The following is a 25,299-nucleotide window of genomic DNA, read 5'->3' as shown; positions in this document are numbered from 1 at the left end:
GTTGTCACACACTATGGGGTTGGTTGTCACACACTATGGGGTTGGTTGTCACACTATGGGGTTGGTTGTCACACACTATGGGGTTGGTTGTCACACACTACAGGGTTGGTTGTCACACATTATGGGGTTGATTGTCACACACTATGGGGTTGGTTGTCACACACTATGGGGTTGGTTGTCACACTATGGGGTTGGTTGTCACACACTATGGGGTTGGTTGTCACACACTATGGGGTTGGTTGTCACACACTATGGGGTTGGTTGTCACAATATTTTTTTAATGGGAAAAATCTTCTAAAAAAGGCAAGAAGGCAGAACTAAATTTGAAAGTTGAATTGCACTGACAAGTGATAGGCCTACATAACTTAATGCATTTTAACATAAAACGAGCAAGGAACATGAACAGGAAACACATCTTTAGGCCAGCCTATATAACAACATCAAGAACAAAACAAATAGGCCTAACAATAATGGCCGACTCAACTAGGCTACATGCAGTCACTGTCTGAGTTACAGTGATGGCAAATGTAGGGTCTGCACACTCCAACTCATTTCACCATGCATGATTTTGCCAACATAGGGGTTGGTTGTTACATGTGACAACCAACCTCAAAGAGAATGTGACGACCAACCCCAACTGGATTTTTTTGCTATCATCAAGGCTAACAACCATCTAACAACTAGTTAGCCAGCTAATAACAATCTCAACTATAGCTTTCCCCTCACACTTTGCAAGGGTAACACTTGTTTTGTTATAAACCCATCGTTTAAAAGCCTAGAAGAAAAATACTGAGGAGCTGAATATTTACAATTTGACATGAAAAACACAAAAAGTCCTCTCACCTCAAGTTCAGCTGTCTTACTCCAGAGAACACTAAGTAGGTGAGCTCTGATCCTAATTCTGGACATGTCCATACTACAATTTGAGAGACAGTGCCCTCTGGTGCTGAGAAATAACGAGTGTGCCAACCAACCCGTGTGACAACCAACCCCGTTCTCCCCTACAGGGGCGTTTCAGGTAATGAATTGTCATGAAAATGTGCCTCACAGATGCTGGAAAGTCAAGTGTTGGAATAATGTATACGACTCCAATGTTTGGCACCACTGTCCCTGTCTTTCAGTTCCATGGAGCTTCAGACTTTTATGAGACCATGCTGAAGAACCTCAACATCGTCTTCACCACGCTCTTCTCTCTGGAGTGCATCCTGAAGATCATAGCTTTCGGTCCACTGGTGGGTAACATTCAGAGAGACCCTTTAAAACGTGGAACAAAGAACAGCTAATGATTGAAACTGTCCTTCCTCAGAACTACCTGAAGGACGCCTGGAACGTATTTGACTTTGTGACGGTGCTGGGCAGCATCACCGACATCCTGGTTACCGAAATCAATGTAAGAGCGCCCATTTCCACACACAGTCCCACCCACTCCGCCCTCACCGCAACCCGGCTGAGGGCTTTGTTTCAAACAACAGAGCTGTCGTGGTAATGAGCCGGGGCAGGGGCAGCCTGTACAACAAGCTTTGTGCAAACAAGCTAACAGCCACATCAGCATGGCAGCGGTCCAGAGTTGTTCCAGACTTTAGATGAGAGAGAGAGACGTCTTTAGTGGAGTGGATCGATGAATCACGGGGGGCTGATACAGACACTGAGAGAGTGATGTGTGTGCTTCAACGTGGAGTGACACTGTGCCGTGCTTTCATCATATACAGCTCCTCTATGTGCACTTACCCGTGTACATGTGTGTAATGTGAAGTGTGTTATCAGTTAATGTTGTGCAATATAACTGTTCTCTCGCCTCTCTGTCTCCCTCTGCCTCTCTGTCTCCCTCATCTTCCTCGACTCTCTCTTTCTCTCTTCGTCTTTCTCTTGCCCTCCACATTTTCATCTTGTTGATTGTCATCTCTGGTGTTGCCATGCCCCCGGTCCAAAACATCACTAGACTACGGTGAGTGACTTTCTGCTGCCATTCTTTGCTTTTCACTCACCTTGGGAGAAATCCACAGAGGACTATTTCTGCAGCAGCTTTAAATGCTGTTTGGTCCCTCTGTGGATTCATCCCATGGTGTTGTATTTATACATGACATGTTAATATTGTGTTGGTCTGTTAAAAGACATCTGTGGAGCTTGTGTGAACCACACTAAGATTGAGAATGCTTCAAATTAATGCAGAGAGGCTCAGCCGTCCTTCCTTGAATCCCTTTTGATGATGCACTTTTGCCTCAAGGAGTAAATATAAAGAGTATTTTACAAGTCCTGAATCACCTGTTGTGTATAGACTTGTAAGATTCTTGCAGCACATTCAGAGCTGCACAAAACTGAATTGAATGCTGAGTGCACACCTGGTTCTGAAATGTAGTGGGTACAGATATCTCCAAACTCACTGTCATTTTCTGACAATGCTATGCTTTATATCTACATGCACCACAAACATCTTCCTTAATGTCCTGGTATATCCTGTGTAGTTATGTGAGCTGGAACAATAAATCTTGTGATTTACTTTTTCACCAGGTCTTAAATTTGCTGGAATAGCATCATCATGCAGATTTCTAAAAAGTAGTCGGTCAGGCTTCATCAGGTCTGTCCCCAAGAGGAGAAGTAAACAACAAGTGTTTCTTTCTCAGAGGTCATATCGATAATTTCTGATGCATTCAAGTAGTCAGGCAATCTAAATGCTGTTCGGCTTTTGCTACACAGTGTGAAGCAGATTTGTTGCTCTATTTGAAAATGTTCGACTTAGTTTGGATCGTCAGCAGAAATAAACATGTTTACAGTCTGGTACAAAGAACAAGTGTAGTCTGGATAGCTCATTCCTTGATCGGCACACACTGTACTGGGGTGAATTTTTTCATAACGCGACCATTTCAAAGATATTAAGATTAAAAGTTTTCCATGAGAGGCACAGCTGCCTTGATTGACAGGCGGGAACACTGTAGCTGTTGGCGAGGAGGCTCAAAGCCCGCCTCTTTAATGACACTAGCTCGACAGCAGTTATGTTGAGTTCAACATTTCCAATATGGCTGCTGCCGACGATTGGCCTCAAAACAGCACTTCAGAAACAGATGGGTGACATCACGGATACTATGTCCATTATCTATACAGTCTATGGTTGTAACTAGGGCTGAACGATATGGACAAAACTTAATAACTCGATATTCATGCCAGATATCTCTATATCGATACGATACGATATGACTATGGGTTCAGTGAAAACTAAGCATTTTTCAGAAGAATAAAAACATCATAATACAGAATGATGTGGTAACAGCAGTTGTATTGATGAGAACTCTGTCAGTCATCAGCATTAAAGCTGGGGTTGGTAATCAGATTCAGATACACTTTTTGTCAAATGATCTTTATGTCCTGATGGCAATCAATACATGATGTGTTCCTAAAAAAGAGTGAAAAAAAAATGCTATCTACAGCCGGAGTAAACCTGGGAAAACACCAACCAATCACCGTTTTTTGGCTCCCCAAATTTTAAACCAATCAAATCCCGTCCAGCCGTTCTGCCCTCCTCCTGCGCGTACATTTCCCCGGCGTGCACTCCTCCAAGTCCCCGTCTCCTGCCTCTACTTCCCCTGACTCTATTTACTGCCCCTCTCGCTCGTCCTCGGGCCTGTCCCCTCTGACCTGATGAGGTGCTTTGCTCAGGACTGTTGTCCGGATCAGAGTCTAAAAAGCTCTCACCAACAAGCAGAATAATTAATGACGTTCAGTAAGTCCTACAGAAAATATATATTTATTGTAGCGTCCGTCCGGACGCTGTAGTGATGACGAGCCGATTCGTGAACACGTTGATCTTTAATAACCGGTCACTGTCGGCCGTGATCACGCCAACCAACAAAGCAACAATCAATGTTTGAATGAATGAAAAACTTCTCCTCGTCTCTCCTCTCTCCCACTCACACACTCTACACCTCTCCTGATGCCTTCACTGACCGTCAACACTGTAGGAATTAAGAACATCTACACTGAACAGGTTTAACAAACAGTAGAGTTGTTACAGTATTACATGTGTTATAACTTTTCTCCTGATATCGTGTCACCAGTACAACTGGATAATGCTAACATGACAGTTGTGAGTACTAACAGCAGCCATGTTTGTTTGTGTTTTTAACTTTCACTATGATAATATTTTGGTGAGGACCGGTTTTGAATCAGTCACCATCATATGGTCGAGAATCAGCGGCGCTCGTGCATGTGAGCGGGGGGGCGTCGTTTTGGAGGAGCTCTGAGGGAGGAGGGGAGGGGTTAGACGGAGTCATGAGGAAAAGCTACATTCAAATTCATGCTGGTTTTCCGAGACTACCAACCCTAGCTTTAACAGAAATTCACCAATAAATAAGAAGAAATCAAACATTTTACTGCAGCTCTGCTTGAACAATTGAGGCTTGCTCATGTGCCACTCTCTTTTTCAAGCTGTTTGAGAAGTGGCACACCAACTTTTTTTGCACACTGTTGCATGGCTGATCCGGTTGTCACCTTTCACTGCATTTTCTAGAGAAATAGATGTACAAAATAATACATAAATATATCACAACACAGCTAAATAACCACATATTAATGCAGATTGTTTCTCTCTCTCTCTCTCTCTCTCTCTCTCTCTCTCTCTCTCTCTCTCTCTCTCTCTCTCACACACACACACACACACACACACACAAACCCTTGCACGGTCATCACTGTGATGAATTTTCCACCATGTAACACAGTTAGAAACAGTATGTCTATAAATCATTGAAGATGGTGTTTGGATGGTAAGAGTGTGATGTTCTTTGTCTAACAGGACCGTCTGCTGAACCTGAGTTTCCTGAGACTGTTCAGAGCCGCTCGGCTCATCAAGCTGCTGAGGCAGGGCTACACCATCCGCATCCTGCTGTGGACCTTCGTCCAGTCCTTCAAGGTGCTCACACACCAACATGTCCTCGCACAAGCTGCATTTAACCATCATCAACATCTGTATTACTGTCACACACAGTGACCGCCTGCACACAGAAACCTGAGCATCGATTGTGGGGAATAACTCAGAGGTGGTGTTAATAATTAAATGTGTTTCTCTTTTGTCCCCTTCAGGCTCTGCCGTATGTTTGCCTGCTGATTGCTATGCTGTTCTTCATTTACGCCATCATTGGGATGCAGGTGAGCGATGCAGCTCTGAAGTGGGTACAGAGGCCATGATGTGTTCATGATCAAAATGTGGTCTGAACATGAGAAAGGTGAAGTGCTCCTTGATAAGGATTACAGACCTGTTTCCCTCTGTGTGTCCGTGCTGCAGGTGTTCGGCAACATCGAGCTGAATGAGGACACGGCCATCAATCACCACAACAACTTCCGCACTTTCCTCCAAGCTCTCATGCTGCTCTTCAGGTATATCAAGATTTATTATGTTTATCTAATGAGCACCATACATCACCGTGTCAGACCGATACAGACAGTTTACAATGAAAAACAAAAACATTTATCAAGTTACTTCTGCATGGGAATCCAGACGAGAGGAAATACACATCAGCATCAAATCCAAAGTGTTGTTGAAACGTGGCAGGTTGAAGAAAAGAGGAAGAAGATGCACGGGCACTTTTATGAGCTTGGGTTCAAAGCCCCATGCTGTGCTACCACTGATCTTTACCATCAAAACCCATATTGCAACACTGAATTCACAAACGAAGCTCACACGCTGGTTAAACTTTAGATATAGCTTTTTTTCCTGCTGAATTAAATAAGTTTCTCACACAAGGCACGCTGATAGAACAGGTTTTCAGAGTGCGATGTTACATCCATTAGGTTGTGATATGATAAAAATTGGTGGAAGTGACTTTTGAAATGTAAAACTGGATTTGGAAATCAAATCTGCAGACGCTTTACTTGAAATACGAGCAGAATAAACAAGTTTAGCAAATCAGCTGAACTTATAACATCATCTCTTAGCTCTACTTTATTGTAGTTTCTCTGGAAGAGGCATAACATCATATAATTATTTAATAAGTTCAACCATGTCTCTTGAATGTTTTTAAATCTTGTGTATGAACCATAGACTGTATAAATAATGGACGTAGTATCCATGATGTCACCCATCTGTATCTGAAGCACTGTTTTGAGGCCAATCAGCACCATATTGCTGCTGTCGAGCAGTTGTAACGTAAAGAGGTGGAGTTTGAGCCTCCTAGCCAACAGCTACAGTGTTCCCGCCTGTCAATCAAGTCAGCTGTGCCTCTCATTGGAAGACTCGTAATCTTAATATCTTCGAAATTGCCCCGCTAGAAAAAATTCACCCCCTCGTACAGTGTGTGCCGATCGAGAAATGAGCTATCCAGACTACACTCGTCTTTTTAACCAGACTGTAAACATGTTTATTTCTGCTGTAAAGATCAAATTTTTTCAATTGATGTGTATGTGGTTTACGGTACTTCCGGAGCCAGCCTCAAGCAGATGCTCGATGAACTGCAGTATTTAGCACTTCCACATTGGACTCATATTTCTAGACCGGAAGTTGCCGCTTGGTATGAAGCTACAATTAGCTTCCAGAGCTCTGTGTCTCTTCAGTCAAAGCTCCCCGTCTGTCTGTTTCTGTGTGTCAGGAGTGCAACCGGCGAGGCCTGGCACGAGATCATGTTATCCTGTTTGAGTCACCGGGTCTGTGACGAGAAGTCAGGGTCCCAGGGGAAACAGTGTGGAAGTGATTTCGCCTACTTCTACTTTGTCTCCTTCATCTTCCTCTGCTCCTTTCTGGTGAGTCCTGAAACAGCTGTTATGCTGGTAACACTTTACAAATAATGGAACAGTTTTCTTACCAACATAATGCTTAGTTCATGTTGAAGTAATGCATGACTCATGATGAACTTCTGTATGGATTAATAATTAATTCCTGTTGTTCACCATGAACTAATCATCCTGTCACTATGACCAAAATTTGCAGGACATAGCAGTTTTTTTTGGATAATTGCATATGAACAGCCTCTCAGGCTAAAACGTCATATTTCTGAGTACAAACTGAATGTTGTGTGTTTTTATAGACATATACTTATACATATATATACAGTATATAAACACACACATACAAATACTCTGTATATATACATATATCCAATCACCTGAATCTGTTGTGCATCAGAGATGATTGACGAAGTGAACCCTTCCTGCAGCAACCTACAGTTGTTATTGTAAATGCTCTGTTGTCTGTGTTCCAGATGCTGAACCTGTTTGTGGCTGTCATTATGGATAATTTTGAGTACCTAACCAGAGACTCCTCCATCCTGGGACCTCATCACCTTGATGAGTTCATCCGGGTTTGGGCTGAGTACGACCCGGCTGCATGGTATGTTCAGGCCTCCCTGTGGGCTCCAGAGAATGTAATTACAGAGTGAAGTAGAGGTCATAACTTTACAGCTCTCCTCCCCGTTTGTGGTAAAGGTAACTGAATGAGGCCTCGTACTCAGGCCTTGTTCCCACACCTTGATGTAGCAGTCAGCCTACTGATGATCTCTGTTTTATTGAAGCTGTCCTGAACGTGTGTTTATTTATGTGCTTGTTCTTTTCCACAGCGGACGGATTTCCTATAAGGATATGTACAATTTGTTACGCGTTATCTCACCCCCCCTTGGCTTAGGGAAGAACTGCCCTAATAGGGTAGCATACAAGGTTTGCAAATACCAGACATTTCTGTCACTAGGGTGCTTTGTGTACCTCTATGCCAAGAGACTTTAACTGAATGGCTGTGCACCAATGAAATCGCCTCTACACTAGCACCCGCCCCTTCAAACTGACTGGCTTTGGTTGATGATGCCGGAGAGGAAACAAAGCTTTCAAAGCCACGGCATGGTCCCAACATGCCGCCTGCCATGCCTACTTTCTCCAGTCTGTAAAGTTTAGATGACAGACAGAGGGAAGTTCTCATTTCTAGCAGATTCAACCTGAAAAAGTCTTTAAAGAGATGTGATCAGTACATTCAGATCTTTAAAACATCTGAATCAGATCAAAAGCTCTCAGCAGAATGTGTTGTTACGTCAGAGCAAAGCCAGGCGATGAGTGAAAGCCCAAACCAGAGCTGGGGCTGGCATTGAAACCTTTGTCTCCGTGCACCTTGGTTGAAGTACCAGTGGGATGTCTGCTAGCATGCTGAGGCAGACATCCCTGTTACAATGCAGTCATTTCTCTTCCCTCTCATCATCAGCATCCTGTGTGTTGGATCAATCCACCCTCCCATCTTCTCTCCCCTCCTCCCCTCACCCTCCACACTCACTCTTTACCATCCCATGTTTCCTGTCAGGGATCCTGATCTCCACACTGATGCATCCCTGTGCCCCGACACAGCGGCTGAGGATGACATCCACCTCACATCTCACTCTTGGAAATCTATTAACACCAGATTTCTGTTTTTCCTTTCCATTGTTCTTTTGGTTCTTTTGGTTTATTTCCTCCCTTTGTTCCTCTCCTCCTTCTCTAACTCCCCATCCTTCTCTGTTTGCGTTTCTGTGTTTTGGTTTCTTTTTGATTTCCTACCCGGTGAAGTGGCCGTATCAAGTACCTCGATATGTATCAGATGCTGCTCCACATGTCCCCACCCTTAGGTTTGGGAAAGAAATGTCCACCAAGAGTCGCCTACAAGGTAGACCCTCCTCTTCCTCCACCTTCTCCCCTGTGCTCGACAACCTTTCTCCCATTGGCGTGACCTTAAGCCAACGTCTGTGCTCTGCAGTGTTCCCTCGTTCCTTCTCTTTGTTTTGCTAGTGCTCTGATATTTTTGGTGTAAGCCCCTTCCTCATCTCGACCATCTTTCCTCTTTCTTTATGGTAGCTGCTTTTTCCACTAATGATAACCTCACAGAGCTTAAGACTTGACGTCATGGTGGTTAAGAAATATTATGTCTATGGAGGAAATTTGCTCTCCGATATCTCTGTTTCTTTTGATTGTACGCTACAGCTGGGGTTTTAATTTGTGGAGCAGTGTGTGCTTGTGTGTGCACAGGTGTGTGAGTGTGTGTGTGTAGCTTCTTTAGCTTTTAGAGTAATACTTTTTATATGTGCATTAAACTTTGCTGTTCTGTCTTTGCTGCTCATTCACTCTCATCCTCTCTTTCATCTCACCTCAGTCTCTCCACTGTTGGGAGTATTTGGGTGTGTGTTGGTGTGTTTGCGTCTGTGTGTTTAAATGTTTATTATGATATTTAAGAGTTTCATTCATCTTGATGAGTTTCGATTCAAATAGTTGAGATGTAAAACCTTCTGTGACCCCTAATATAAACATATGATCTGCACCTGAATGTGTTATTGCAGAGCTTGAATGATAATGACATCAGGTGATTGATATGCATCCAAATTATAAAGGGAAAATTAAACCAAATTTCAGAGTGGAGACACATTTTATCACTGAAATTGATCAAAATATCAGATTTTGCTGGCAGCTGGTTTTGCACTTTTTGAGCTGGAGCATAAATCTATTTTCTCCACATGGATTGTGCATAGATACAGTCTGCACCCCAGAAAACGTCACATCCGGTCGGCGCTCAGGGGAAAACAAACTACAAGCCACAGTGCAGAAGAGCTGCTGTGTTCCATTCTGCAGGATAAAAAACTAAAAATCTGATGATGGCTTACTACAGTAGTCAAATAGGGCTATCCATTGTGTACTAACCTTACCTCTGAACAACACAACTGATGGTCTCAAACACATTAAGAAGGCAAGTCATTCTACAAATGAACTCTTGACAAGGCTCATGTTCATTAGAAGCCATTCCAGGAGACCACTTCATGAAGCAGACTGAGAGAATACCAAGAGTGTGCAAAGCTGTCATGAAGGAAAAAGGGGGCTACTTTACAGAATCTAAAATATAAAACAGATTCTGCTTTGTTTAACACTTTGTTTCAAATAATAAAATACATGCAAACCCTTAAATGAGATGGTGTTTCTAAGCTTTTGACTGGTAGTGTATCTAGAAACATGAAAAACAATTGTGATCATTTCTCTATTTTCTGTTTCAAGTGTCTTTTTAAGCTTTTTTTTTGTTATTTCAAGTTTTTATTGACTTAATCACATAAAAAGCAAACAATATAGTTGATACATGCATAACGAATGTACTGTTGATACACAATACAGCCAATTTTTTGGTGAAAGAGCCATTTCTGGGAAAAAAAGCAAAAAAAAGCAAAAGACAGACAAAAATAAAATAAACCCCCCACCCAAAAAAAAACAAAATAAACAAAGAAAACTTAACCCTTAAAGGCATCACCACAATAAAAGAATACATTATCTATACCCTGCCACTCCAATATTTCATACATTTGTTATTCAATCAATCAATCACTCAATCAATCAATCTTTATTTGTATAGCGCCAAATCACAACAAACTTTATCTCAAGATGGTTTTACAAACATAGGAGGTCTAGACCACTCTATGTTAAATTATGAACAGAGACCCTACTTTAAGACAGGGTAAGACTCAGTCTGACCCCACCTTAATCCATCATGAGCATTGCACCTCGCAGCATTTTGCAAGTTACAGCGGTGAGGAAAAACTTCCTTTTAACAGGCAGAAACCTCGAGCAGAACCAGACTCATGTTAGACAGACATCTGCCTCGACCGAGTTGGGCCTGGAAAGAGGGATAGAGGAGAATAAGAGATAAAGGGAGCTGTGATGTCCACAGCAGGAGGACGTCTACGGCAGCTCAGAGGAACCTACGAGACAAGGGAGCTCAGGGACTCCAGAAAGGTCTATGGTTAGTAACTTTAATGGGACAGGAAGAGTTAAAGTAAGTGATGAGGGGGTTGGGGGGGAAAGGGGGTGAGATAGGATCTCAGTGCGTCAGTGAGCCTGTTCCCCCGGCAGTCTAAGCCTATGGCAGCATAACTAAGAGCTGGTCCAAGCCTGTGCCAGCTCTAACTATAAGCTTTATCAAAAGGGATCTAATCCAGTTAAACATCAGATTAGGATGACATTTATAAAAGAGTTGGTGTTTTATTGGGATTAAAGTTTGTGTTGTTGGAAACTTAAGAGCAGGATTGGCATAACTTCAGACCAAAAATTAGCGAAGGGAAGGATTCAGGTTGAAGCTAAATACGAATATCAAACTAACAAAAGTATTTTTGTGGCTCCTTAATGCATATTTTGATCTTGAATTGCAGCATAGGGTTTAAAAAACAGATCATATCAAACAGAAATATCAAATCAAAGCAGCAGTGAAGATCTTGCATTATGTGTGACTTTGGCGCCCCCTGTGGACAAAGTATGTTATAAATGTAGTCACATTGTTAAAGGTCTGTATCTGGATCAGGTTGATCCAGTCCTGTATTTCTTTGGAACAAAAGTCATCCGGATTGCCTAATCCTTGTTAGCAAGAAACATATATTCTCAAATCCAGATCCTCCTTATTCAGATTAAACCTCTGAACAACCAGGCCCTGGTGACGACCGGCCTGAGGTGTTACCAGAGGGCAGTGATGACCAACATGTTGACCCAACAGTGGGGACCCTACTTTAAGACAGGGTAAGACTCAGTCTGACCCCACCTTAATCCACCATGAGCATTGCACATCACAGTATTTAGCTAGTTATAGTGGCGAGGAAAAACTTCCTTTTAACAGGCAGAAACCTCAGGCAGAACCAGACTCCTGTTAGACAGCCATCATGCCTCGGTCAAATACCATCTACACATCTATACACACATTCCCTGGCAGTATATACAAACCCCAGGTATATAAGTCCTGCCCCTTGGTACACTGTGCCCTCTTTAAGATGTCTCATCCCAACATAAGTTAAAAAGGTCTTTCCATATCTTCAGGCTTTTAACATCCAGGTGCTCACAAAGCAGGAGATGACAAGCTTAAAGCCCCTTAACGCTGCTCGTCTGTCTGTGAGTCTGCTGGAGGCTTTACCTTCATCAAGCCAGAGCTGATCAGGTCTCAGGATTTGAGTTCTGTTTTCATATCCTGTGTTCATTCTCCAACAAAAACAGCAACATCTAAAAGCAAAGACGTGTGGTCAGGTGGTGACATAACATGTCCGGGTGCAGATTGCATGTTCATACAGGTGTTCATCAGGCTCATGTGGAGGATTCATCTGTAAGGTTATCAAGATTAAGAATGATAATTATTTTATGACAACATGAATATCAAGTCAAGCAGCTCCAATTTTAGATTAGTGTCGTCTCTAAAAGAAATGTCTCTGTTCTGTTTTTCTGATTGATTGTGCAGTCTTTTGTTGTTTGTATGTGCTGGTCTCTGTGTGGGTGTGTGTGTGTGTGTGTGTGTGCGTGCACCTCAGCTTTCCATCCCCGTCTCATTCTGACTCTGCTCTTTCTTACTTTCTGCCTTCCTGCCACTGATAGCACATGTAGGCGAATGCTTTTTGTGTTCAGGGGAGCTCAACTCTTACAGCAACATTCCCACAGCATTCTGTTTATGCACTCAGTGGTGATAAACTCCACGTCCTCTATGAACCAAGTCTTCCTGCTCAGGCTGCCCAAGCTTGGTAGAATGGACTCTCTGTATTTATAGCTTTCAGTGCACATGTAGAGTAAACACAACCTCCTCAACTCACTGTTGACGATTGTTAGGATAGACACACAGAGTCGAGCTCCTGCGACTGTCGAGGCACCTCCATGGTTATGCGTTACATGCCTTCTCTCACCTTTCTTTCGGTCAATGTCAGTCTTGCACCAGTGCACTTTGACTTGCAGCGTAGTGCATACTGTAGCCTTTAGCAGTGAATGTGAATGTCTAGTTTGTCTCCTCTGTTTGTTCTTGAAGAGAAGGCTTTTTGTGTGCTGAACTGAGTCTCAGGAACATTTCACCAATGTGGCCAAACATGCACAACAAAAACTGAGGAATATAGAGTTTGATATGTGGAGGGTTAACACGTGGAGGGGACTGGATCACAGCAGCACACAGATTGAGTTCTCTTGCCGAGTTCAGTGTTCTGATGGGGATGTTTGCTCTCTCTGAGTCCTCTAACGTCTGTCACCGCTCATCTCCTCTCCTCAGCGCCTCGTCAAAATGAACATGCCCATCGCTGAGGACACCACCGTCCACTTCACCTCCACCCTGATGGCCCTGATCCGCACCGCCCTGGAGATCAAACTGGCTTCAGGTCAGAAAAAAACAACACAAAGAAAAAACAGAATGAAAATGAGCAGGATGAAAAAAATTACATGAATGTTTAACATGTGTCTCCAAGCGTCTTTGCAGTGAACTAAACATAAATGTACCATGCACTTGATAATCTCAGAATAAGAGGTCAAATTATTGACCCATGTGCAGTAAAATCACTCACCCTCCCCCCAGGTTAAGAGTCTGGGGGTGTCATCCTTGACAGCACATTATCCTTTCAATCGCACATCAATAACATCACCCGGACTGCCTACTTCCACCTTCGAAACATCAATCGTCTCCGCCCCTCCTGCCACCATCCTTGTCCACAGCCTTGTCACTTCCCGTCTGGACTACTGCAACTCTCTCCTCTTCGGCCTCCCTCACAAAATCCCTCCATAAACTCCAACTGGTCCAGAATTCAGCTGCCCGTATCATTACCCGAACCCCCTCCATCCACCACATCACTTCTGTCCTCCAACAGCTCCACTGGCTCCCTGTTCCGTTCTGTATTCAATTCAAAGTCCTCCTGTTAACATTCAAGACCATCCACAACCTCGCTCCCCCCCCCATATCTGTCCGACCTCCTCCATGTTCCCACACCTTTCCGCCCCCTCAGATCCTCTTCCTCCATACACCTGTCTGTCCCCTCTGCCTGTCTCACCACTATGGGGAGCCGAGCATTCAGCCGCTCTGCTCCTCGTCTCTGGAACTCATTACCACCTCAACTCAGAAACACAGATTCTTTCCCCCGTTTCAAATCACAACTCAGAACACATCTGTTTAAAACCACTTACTCCGTCTGATGCCAATTGCACTGTCACTTTTTATTGTTTCTATTTTCTTACCACTTTGTCAGTTTATATTGTTTTCATTTTGAATTTGATTTTGTTTCCTTTAATGTAAATCCGTGTATGTATATATATATCTGTGCGGTGTCCTTGAGTGCAGAGAAAGGCGCCTTTAAATAAAATGTATTAATATTAATATTATTATTATTATAAAATCAAGATGTGATAACAAAAGAAGAAAGAGGACAAACAAAACTTACTGGAATGTAAAAGAAACTAAATCCAAAAAGTCCAAAAGAAAACACGGGGAACACACAAGAAGACATAGGCTTCTTTTGAAACGGCCTGTTACATACTATCTAGAAATGTAGTATGCAGTACGTACTGCATACTAAATACTGTGTTTGAAGGTAGTATGCAGCCTACAACAATCCCTGCTAGAAATCTTAGAAACTGCCTGTTTCTGTGTAAAATCTAGGCTGTTTTTGAAACCACCTACTGTACTAGTACATACTGATTTGTCCAAAATTCAGAATGTAGTAAGTGAACAAGAACAAAATCTGCAGTATGCCAAAACTACCCAGATGTCGTACTGGTTCAAGGAAATTTCTCAGTCTGCATCAGACCAGTCTCCTTGTGTACTGTTTCCCACAATGCACAGGGCTAATGTTCTTCTTCTTTTTTCTTCTTCTTTTTTTGACGGGGGCACTCAGTTTTTAAGTGCTGTGAAAATTATTGAATTCCATACAAACCACTTCCTCACTTTTTAAATCATAAGTGATGCTTAAGATAGCTTTCCTCAGATGTGCTTAAGTTCACAGTGACACAACTCCTTTTCCTCTGTTACACCTATTAATGAGCAACAAAATAAAAAGTAAATAGAGAAATAACCTTGCAGAATAAAAACTGCAGCCTGATATCAGTGACATTGATTTATCATATGTCCTTGGACAGTTTCAAAGACTTTGGTGTAGACGGTTCATTTACTGACAGTGACAGAGTTCTGCATCAGGGAGTGAAAGCAGATAAACAACTGAGATGATAATATATAACATAGAATAAGCATACTATACTGCACTTCTTCTACCACCAACTCTATGTAGATGCAGCTGCAGAAGGCTGTTAGAGCTGATTTACACAGAACGAGGCCGTCTGCACTGAGTGTATGCACATTGCTTGGTTTAAATAGGTGCAATCAGAAACAGTGTTTGCCTTGCAGCACAGTTTGGGATGCATTTGACCCTTTCTTTTGTGCTTAGACGATTAAAGGGTTTCATTTAGTCTCATATGCACGGTTTAATAACTGCACGATTATCTCTTGAACTCCCTCCTCTGTGTGCATCCCTGTGCTTTGTTTACTCTGTGCAAACTGAGGAGATGTGTGGGGTCTGATGTCCTCTCCCTAAACATGATGCACAAATGATACAGGAAGTTAAATATATACAGATATATCGGGGGCCACTTCAGCCTTTAGAATGTTCATTGATGAGGTTGATGTTGCATGAACTCTTAAGCAGGGCTTTTAATGGGTTTCTGTTCTCCAGCAGTGAGACAGATAGATTGTAAATTCACAACCTCAACAGAAATACAGACGTAATGCTTCCCCGACCTAATGAAAAGCTTCAAAGAACATTTGTTGATTTGAGTTTCTGTGTGTTTGGCTTCATGAGGTGTAGAAATCTCAACCTTATAAGACCAAATGTTCCCGTGCATTCAACATTTTGCCAAACAACTGATACAGAAAGCAAATTTCTTAACCTCTCTGTGTTGTCTTGCCCCTCTCAAAGTCAGCCGGTCCCAACCAGAGTAACAGATGTGTTCAGTAGCCAGCTGCTTCATCACTCTCAGAGTGGAAAACAAGCACACGCGGCTCCCATTTGCAGCCATTAGAAGCTCTGTGCTGTGCTAGCTCCGCTGACTTTATCTCCACTTTTATTCCTCCATCGCCTCATCGCCTCAGGAGCAGTCACTGGTTTAAATACTCAGAGCTTAAATCTAAAATGAACTAGTACTAAGATGTTTCTGTCACTTTTATGTCTCTGTTATTAATCAGAACAGGTGCTTTGTCAGTCGGGTGACCTGTGTGCTTTAATGGATGTGTGTTTGCAGGCATGGTGGCTCAGAGGTTATCTGATGAGGAGTTAAAGAAGGAGCTGTCCACAGTGTGGCCCAGCCTCTCTCAGAAGACCATGGACCTGCTGGTGACGCCGCATCAACGTACGCATCTCTTTTTATAACCTCTAACAGTCACTTCCTGGAAATATCTGTTTCCTCTCAAGGTCCAGATGAACGAGAGACAGTTTTATGATTGGATAAAGAGTTTAATTCAACTTAAGTTATTTACATGTCTGGGCTCCAAAAAGACGTCTGCAGTGTCGGGTCTGCATGGAGGGGAAAACACGCTGTCACATAACCAAATGAGCGGCTGCAGAGAATGTGGGGAATCAATCAATCAATCAATCAATCAATCAATCAATCAATCAATCAATCAATCAATCAATCAATCAATCTTTATTTGTATAGCGCCAAATCACAACAAACGTTATCTCAAGACGCTTTTACAAACAGACCAGGTCTAGACCACTCTATGTCAAATTCTGAACAGAGACCCAACACCAAGACAGGATAAGACTCAGTCTGACCCCACCTTAATCCACCATGAGCATTGCACCTTGCAGCATTTTGCAAGTTACAGCGGTGAGGAAAAACTTCCTTTTAACAGGCAGAAACCTCGAGCAGGACCAGACTCATGTTAGACAGACATCTGCCTCGACCGAGTTGGGTCTGGAAAGAGGGATAGAGGAGAATAAGAGATAAAGGGAGCTGTGACGTCCACAGCAGGAGGACGGCTACGGTAGCTCAGAGGAACCTACGAGACAAGGGAGCTCAGGGACTCCAGAAAGTCTATGGTTAGTAACTTTAATGGGACAGGAAGAGTTAAAGTAAGTGATGAGGGGGTTTGGGGGGAAGGGGGTGAGATAGGATCTCAGTGCATCAGTGAGCCTGTTCCCCAGGCAGTCTAAGCCTATGGCAGCATAACTAAGAGCTGGTCCAAGCCTGTGCCAGCTCTAACTATAAGCTTTATCAAAAGGGATCTAATCCAGTTAAACATCAGATTAGGATGACATTTATAAAAGAGTTGGTGTTTTATTGGGATTAAAGTTTGTGTTGTTGGAAACTTAAGAGCAGGATTGGCATACTTCAGACCAAAATTAGTGGAGGAAGATTCAGGGAGACTAACTACAAAAGTATTTTTGTGGCTCCTTAATGCATATTTTGATCTTGAATTGCAGCATAGAGTTTTGAAAACAGATCATATCAAACAGAAATATCAAATCAAAGCAGCAGTGAAGATCTTGCATTATGTGTGACTTTGGCGCCCCCTGTGGACAAAGTATGTTATAAATGTAGTCACATTGTTAAAGGTCTATCTGGATCAGGTTGATCCAATCCTGTATTTCTTTGGAACAAGAGTCATCCGGATTGCCTAATCCTTGTTAGCAAGAAACATATATTCTCAAATCCAGATCCTCCTTATTCAGATTAAACCATTGAACAGCCGGGCCCTGGTGACGACCGGCCTGAGGTGTTACCAGAGGGCAGTGATGACCAACATGTTGACCCAACAGTGAGGTAACAGGTGTCACTCAGACAGGCGTGGCACTGCAGGACGTGGTGGTGCATACTCGTTCATGTTTCTCTTTTTCACCCTGATACTGCTGAGATGTCTGTGGAAACAAACTGCAACAGCCACGTCTGATTCAGGCTCAAACACGTGAATATGAACATAAAAAAATACAAGGCACAGAAAAATAAAAGTGTTGACATTATAGAAACCTGTAAGTGGTCTGAAATCTGTAACAGAAGACATTAAAGAAAAACCGTACAAACAATTAAATATAAGAGTTTATATAAAGGACAGATGGAGTGGAGCTCAGATGAAAAGTCTTTTCTAGGTTGCATGTCCAGATTTATTTATTCATTCATTCATTCTGTCTCTCCTTGTGAGACAGCACATGTGTGCACATGTGTATGTGTGTAGAAGTGTGTGATGTGTGTGTGAGGAGACTCTCCCAGCTTTGCTTATGCTGCCACCTTTTGGTCAGGGCTGTGTTCCCCACACAATGACATGAAGACACGTCCAGCCTGTAGACATTTATTTTGTTTACCTCAAAGATCTACTTTAATCCATTAGTGTGAAAAGAGATGAAACAAATGTAATTATCTGCTGTAAGTATTATTTTAAACTAAAGCGTTTAGGTGACGAGCGGGCGAGGAGGGATGAAATGAGGAGGAAGGAATGAGTCAGCAGAATTTCCTCGCCTCCTCCTCTGTCTTGTACCTCTTTTTTCCTGTTGTGTCCTCCTTCCTTACATCGTTTCCTCTCTCCTCATGTGAACAGCCAATGAGCTGACGGTGGGGAAGGTGTATGCTGCCTTGATGATCTTTGACTACTACAAGCAGAACAGAAAGAGGAGGCTGCAGCTGCAGCTTCAGCAGCCACAGGGCGCTTCAGGATCCGGGGTACAACATCCTTTGCACGTATGCCTGCATACCACAAACACAGACACAAACACACACACACACACACATTATGAAGCACACACACTCTGAAGCACATACACACTGGATGCAGTGATGCAAACCTGTATGCATGTGCACACATTTACAGCCTGCAGATACACACTCTGACTGTATGCCTGCATGCATACACACCTACAGAGATGGTACTTTTGTGTCCACCAGCTGTTCACCGGTGGATCACAAAAATTGCCCTCTTTCAGAGCACAGGCGCACAGTGACTGGTTACCTGCCAAATGAGCTTCTATTAAAACACATGACCAATCTACAGCCAAAGGTGGACCTGGGTTTGGCTGCAGGTTGGTGGTTACTAGCAACCTTCAACAACAACTGCACAGGTGCATGCTGATTCCCCCCATAGACTGAATAAAAGTTTGTCACAGAGACGTCACACACTGGTTTGTGACGTCGTGATTTAGAGCCTTGAGTTTTGCATTTTGACCTTCTTTTGTGAAGTCACAAGTGACCAGATTTGGATGTGAGGGTGGAGCTTGAGAGAAGTTAGAGAGGTCATATTCATAGGGTTATAATGCTATGCTAGTGCTAATTTGGTTGGCATGGTGCTGTAAGACACCTTGACTGTTCTATGAATTAGGATGCTGATTATGGCCAAAACACAGGCTTCAAATAAGTTGCTCACAGAGGAGTACTTCTGTAGAGTGAGTGACCTGCCTGACACGCCTCTCCATAGTGTGCAATTTAAATTTACAAACATAAACTGGCAGTATGGCCAAATTGCAGGTCATACAATGATATTGTAACACAAAGGTTACAAAAAACGACTAAAAATAGAATCAATAAAAAAAAGAAAGATAGATATAGAAATAAAAAGACCCCCCGCATCCTTATCCCAACCCAAGCCAGACTCCAAACCCACCACACAATCCTAAGGTTAAGAACGCAATATATGCAACAACAATGAAAATGAAATAAAATAAATTCATTCATCCATTCATTCAAAATAAGTTCCTGAACGAACTGAGGAAACTCAACACAGGAAATTAAACTCACCAAAATAAATTAAATTTTCTAAGATAATAAAACACTAAAATATTAAACCATTAAATGAATATAAGAAGCTATACTTAAAATATATAAAAAGTGACTATAATTTGAATTAAAAAATAAATAAATAAGTTAATTAATTAAGTAAGTAAGTAAGTAAGTAAGTAAGTAAGTAAGTAAGTAAGTAAGGTGAAATAATACTGTTAAAAGAATAAAACTCAGTTAAAGCAAGACTAAAAAGGTAGGTCTTTAGTTTGCTTTTAAAAATGATCGTACTGTTCACTTATTAATCTCACTGCAACAATGCAAATTGAGTCCATAACTGTGGAAAATAAAAGATAATATCATCCAGAAACTTGCACCTTACACAAGGAAAAACTTTGCCTGAAACCATTATCCCTTTCTGGATCACAAACTGGACCTAGTCAGTCTCAAACCTTAGTTGGCACACAGCGACACCTACAGTATGTTCAAAACAATACATCAAGGTGCTTTTATAGAGATCCACAATGACCAGCTGACTCCTCAGCAGTGTTGTTTCATTAATGAAAGTTATTACAGTTTTTTTTTACCTTAAGGAAAAATACATCTTTGGTATACAAACTCAGGGTGCCAGTTTGGCCTTGTGGTTAAAGTCATGCAGGTTCTACTACTAGAGCGGGGAGCCTGGGTTTGATTCCAACTTGCAGCCCTGTACCCCATACTCTCCTCTAGTTTCCTGCTCTTCTCCGCTGTCCCATCCTCTCTGAATAAAGGCAAAAAATACAGAAAGAAAAACTTTCAAATAAACTCTGAGGAGCATATTTTTGTGAGGTAAAGATAAGATGGAACTCAAACATTAGTGGTTGGGGCTGTTGGCTCATTATATTTTTTCCCGCTATGTTAGAAATAAGACAGGTTTGAGGTGCTTCCTCTCTGGCTTCACTTTTAAATTCAAGAGGCTCTGTTGACTTCTTTTATCCCCTCTATGATTTCCACACACTCACACACACACACACACACACACACTCCCACAGCTACACACTGGTTGTGTACTACACTCAAGCATGACTGCGAGATATGAATATTCTGGCCCAAGACTCCACATCTTGGTGGGGCTGAGTCCCCCACTGTCAGACCTGGGTCCAACAATATTCTGCCTGCTGCCTCTGAATGTCTTCAGCATGGTGCCATCCGTCTCTCCTCCACAGAGCAAGGTCGGGGCTCTGTTTAAGCCATTGCTGCCTCTGACTTACATGCAGGAGAAAGATCGGACTTTGCCAAACAGTGTGGAGCCTCCCAGCAAGCCCAAATCCCAGGCCAAGACCCAGCCACCGCAGACTAGACCGAGCTCCAACTCTCTCAACAACGGAGGCACGCTGTAAGTTCACACTACATCGGGAAGTAAGCACATGAAGGTTAAATAAAGCCTGAGTGGAAAGCACGGTATCATGACATCAAAGCTACAGCAGGTTCAGATGGAGTTCATGATCTCAAGATCAGAAATTAGGTCATGATTAAGCAGTCAAAAAAGCTGAAGGCCAGATTACTTCCATAGTGATGCACAAATGTGCTGCAGACATTGAGTTTCTGATCCATGCCTTTGTGATGGAAGCACCTTATCAATAAAGACCAGGATTAGTTCCAGGAGTTTGGAAGAGGAGTGTGGTCTTAGACCTCAGGGGCTGTAAATGTTCTGCCTTGTTATTTAGGACTTAACAGACCCAATGTTAAACCCTCTAAATGGAGGTAGACTATCAGACCTGTCACACTTAGATTAATCATATAGATATATCATATAGATATATTTCATTGTGTAATGCTTTTTTTTTTTGTGAACTTTATTTCTTTATTTTTTTTTCATTAAACATGGAAAAAAAAAACAACACAGAACATTCCTTGACAACATCACAGAAAATGTACGACAGTAGGAGGAAAAAGAAAATAAGAAAGAGAAAGAAAACACATTGCGGCCTAGAAAGCTGAATAAAACTAATGAGTGAAAAATAATGAAGTAAGTGGATAGTTAAGACATTATAGCACAATGCACAGTCCCCTTTAGTTAAATAGATACGTTGCAAGGCAAGGAAAGGCAGCTTTATTTGTATAGCGCATTTCATACACGAGGGCAACTCAATGTGCTTTACATTAAAACATTAAAAGCATTGGAGACATTCAGACAAGCATAAAAGAGCACAATTAAAATGACAAATATGATAGAACAGAAAAGAAAAGGAAAATTAGAAATATATTAAAAATGACATTAAAATTTTAATTTAAAGTGGGCTAAAATAATCTAAGATAGGAAGGCAGTGGCAAATAAGAAAGTCTTAGTCTTTGATTTAAAAGAGGTGAGAGTTGGAGCAGACCTACAGCTTTCAGGGAGTGTGTTCCAGATATGTGGTGCATAATGACTAAATGCTGCTTCACCATGTTTACTTCTGACTCTAGGGACTGAAAGCAGACCAGTACCTGATGACCTCAGAGGTTGAGGTGGTTCATAAAATAGCAGCAGATCAGCAATGTATTTTGGGCCTAAACCATTCAGTGCTTTATAAACCATCAGCAGGATTTTAAAGTCTATTCTCTGACCGACAGGAAGCCAGTGTAGGGATCTAAGAACTGGAGTGATGTGGTCTACTTTTTTGGTCCTTGTTAGGACTGGAGCAGCAGCATTCTGTATGAGCTGCAGCAATGGGTAGCCATCTCTTCACAACGATATCAGATCGGAATTGTAATTGAGCAGTTAAAGCCTCCATTCCATTCACCTCCCTCAGCTTCTGTTCCCACTGTACCACTGTAGGTGGCTGTGAGTTCATCCATTTTATTGTCACCATTTTCCTAGCAGTCATCAAGAGAATATGTAACAGGTACTCTTGGTCTCTGGTGTACTTGTCTTCAGGGGTTAGATTGAAAAGAAACTGGCTTGGGGTGAACAGTGAATCAATTCCCAGAACTTTATCTATCTCGCTCTTTACCCCTTTCCAGAAAGGAAGTAACCTTGGGCAATCCCAAAATATGTGTGAGTGGTCACCAACCATTCTACATTCTCCCAGCAGTGTATTGCAGCTGGGTTATCTACAAATTTGGAGACCACCGAAGGCGTCCGAAAGAACCTCGTCTTCATCTTCCAATCAAACTCCTTCCACATATTACTATGAATACCCTTATGACATCCAATGCATATTGTTTCCCACTCTTCATCCTGAATTATTACATTTAACTCCAGCTCCCATTTAGTTTTAATATAAAAAGTACTGTCTGGTGTATCCAATAACAGCTTTCTGTATATATGGGAAACATGCTTTTTGCTGGGTTGCTGATGTTTAGTTATATTGATAAAGTAAGTTTCTATGTTTGATGGGGCATTTTTAAATATTCCAATCTTTATGGCTTTTGATGTAATGCCTAATCTGAAAATACCGGAACATATCACTTTGGGGTAGGGAGAATTTTTCTTGGGGGTATGAGAATGGCTGTAAAACATTGTCATGAAACAACTGGTCAATAACATTGTATAATGTTTAATGTAATATTAAGTGCTGTGTTGGGGCGCTCTCACACTAGCCAATCTGTATCGCGCCTAAAGCTTGTTGACGAGTGTGACAGCTCCACCTTGTGCTCAGGGACGAGACACATCCTCGGCATGGGTCACTTGGAGGGAATGCACAGGTAGGCAGCCTGGATATGATGTATAATGATGAGGCCACTCCCATCACTGCCTTGCATAATTGATACAAATGATAAATAATAACCATATCTATACAAAAGGGGTGTTTTTGTCCTTGAAATACTGTGCACCAGATGTTTTTTTTTTTACTTTCGCCATAATGCCACACGCCACACTGACAAAGTGATGAAGAGAAAGCAGTCGGACCAAGACGCTGTCAGGCTGTCCGGTTTGCTCAACTAAAGCATCAGGAGAACACGTCTCTGCTGAAAGGATTAGAGGAAACATAGCCAAACTTAAACTTCTGTCACTGATAGGCAGTAAGAGAGGTTGTCTCCCGTCCCAGTGACAGGAGGATTAACATCCTTGTCTGCAGCACGTGGTCAATCTGCATCACAGACAATATCCACAAGTTGATCAGGACAAAGTTGGGTGAAATTGACCACATAAGAAATGATGAGACAAAATGAACTTTATGTTTACATAACATAATATGATAATGAGCTGTGACTGTTACAACACAGGCCAGGTCACGACCACATCAAGGTTTCACCTTCCTGGGTGATGGACAAACCCAAGGAGGCTCCCCGAGCTAAACCTAAGAAAACCACATCCAGAGGCCCGTCAGAGGACACGCCGGACAATGATGCCAACAAGGTGCAGACACTCACTGTGAAGACAGAACTGTGATTTACTCATTGTTAGACAGGTTAGGGATGACATGGATTCTGAACATGTTATCAGAAATGGAAAGAGGTCTGATTTCTTCAACTTAAAGTTTCTCAACTTTATTTTGAAAGAAAAAAACAGACAGGTTTGGAAAATCTTTGTGTCAGCGTTTACACATCTAGAGACTGATCTTAAATACAATATGCCAACTTAAAAGTGCGGGACCAATGTAGCAGTATAAAATACATTGAGGTATTTTATTATAGTTTCTGGTTCTGAAACAGACAGTAATGAAGGCCTCTCTGTGACCTACAAAGGCAAACAAGACCATCAGCATCCAGATCAGGATCTCTATACTGTCATTTGTAATGCCTTTTTAACATCATAATGAAAACAGGATGAGATCTCTTGGTTAAAAACAGTCTACACATTTCAGTAACGATTGAAGAGGGACCATTTTGCCCACAGGGGGGCGCCAACATTGACACAACCAGAAAGTTCCTCACTGGAGCTTTAATTTAAAACTCTCTGCTATGTATCAGAACATGTGTGAACAATTTATAAACTCTTGTAGTCAATAGTTAGGATAAATATAGGGAATGTTAATACAACCCCTTCCCTAACAACTACAGATAATATTTAAACTCTGTTTGTGTCTTCATGTGTCCAGGAGTCTGTAGAGATGAGGCAGATGGAGACCAGTGCCAGCAGTACAATCCCAGCTCCTACGCCAGGTTTGGAGAACCAGGGCAGAGCCGCCTCCATGCCTCGACTCAACGCTGAGCTGCAGGTAACACCTCACCTGTTGTAGACGGGGAATGAACTGTATTTATAGAGCAGTTCCTCTAGTCTCCTGGACAATCAAAGCACCTACACACTTCTGTACATGTCACATTCACACAACAGTCATACACTGATGGCATAGGCTGCTGATCCCACTGGTGATCAATTGATACCTCTCACATACTGCTGGCTCTGTCACCGAGAGCTTCAGGGATTATTTTAGATTAACGGTTTGGTTATTTAATACCAATATTCATATGCACATCAGCGGACTACTGTGTGTGTGCTCCTCAGCTGTCACTGAGAGATAGAGAGACACAGTGATCGGAGCAATGTAGTACTATAGTAAGCTAACAACAGAGGCAGAGGTATGAGCATAGACTGTATAAATAATGGACGTAGCATCCGTGACGTTATCCATCTGTTCCTGAGAGCTGTTTTGATGCCAATCGTCGGCGGCAGCCATATTGGAAATGCGGAACTCAACCAGGTAGAGTGTGACGTAAAGAGGCGTAGTGTGAGCCTCCAAGTCAACAGCTATGTGCTCCTGTCCAGGAGTCAAGTCAGTCATGTCCTTATTTGGGCAAAACTCGTAATCTTAATATCTTCTGAACCGTTGCGTTAGAAAAAAAATCACCCCCCCTACAGTGTGTGCCGAGAGAGAAATTAGCTTCATAGGGCCAAGCTGTTTTTTGAACCAGGCTGTAAACATGTTTATTTCTGCTGTATAGATCGTCTTCTTTGAA

At 42.2% G+C, this 25,299-nt stretch overlaps 1 protein-coding gene across 1 annotated transcript in view; it reads left to right on the top strand.

Annotated features, from left to right (window-relative positions):
• cacna1ba (calcium channel, voltage-dependent, N type, alpha 1B subunit, a) overlaps window positions 1-25,299 on the top strand; it is a 234,712-nt gene that overhangs the window by 199,977 nt on the left and 9,436 nt on the right. Inside the window, exons 31-45 of the mRNA XM_034692917.1 lie at window positions 1,122-1,232; window positions 1,307-1,390; window positions 1,940-1,945; window positions 4,784-4,900; window positions 5,071-5,136; window positions 5,273-5,364; window positions 6,573-6,723; window positions 7,182-7,309; window positions 7,536-7,632; window positions 12,971-13,076; window positions 15,976-16,083; window positions 18,269-18,390; window positions 20,643-20,812; window positions 23,626-23,758; window positions 24,441-24,560. Coding sequence (XP_034548808.1) covers window positions 1,122-1,232; window positions 1,307-1,390; window positions 1,940-1,945; window positions 4,784-4,900; window positions 5,071-5,136; window positions 5,273-5,364; window positions 6,573-6,723; window positions 7,182-7,309; window positions 7,536-7,632; window positions 12,971-13,076; window positions 15,976-16,083; window positions 18,269-18,390; window positions 20,643-20,812; window positions 23,626-23,758; window positions 24,441-24,560 — 1,611 coding nt within the window. The remainder of the gene's footprint in view (window positions 1-1,121; window positions 1,233-1,306; window positions 1,391-1,939; window positions 1,946-4,783; window positions 4,901-5,070; window positions 5,137-5,272; window positions 5,365-6,572; window positions 6,724-7,181; window positions 7,310-7,535; window positions 7,633-12,970; window positions 13,077-15,975; window positions 16,084-18,268; window positions 18,391-20,642; window positions 20,813-23,625; window positions 23,759-24,440; window positions 24,561-25,299) is intronic.

Source organism: Notolabrus celidotus, chromosome 9 (genome assembly GCF_009762535.1).
Source record: "Notolabrus celidotus isolate fNotCel1 chromosome 9, fNotCel1.pri, whole genome shotgun sequence".
Taxonomy (NCBI): Eukaryota; Metazoa; Chordata; class Actinopteri; order Labriformes; family Labridae; genus Notolabrus; species Notolabrus celidotus.
Note: the sequence above shows the minus strand (reverse complement) of the source record. Positions and strands in the feature narration are given on the sequence as shown.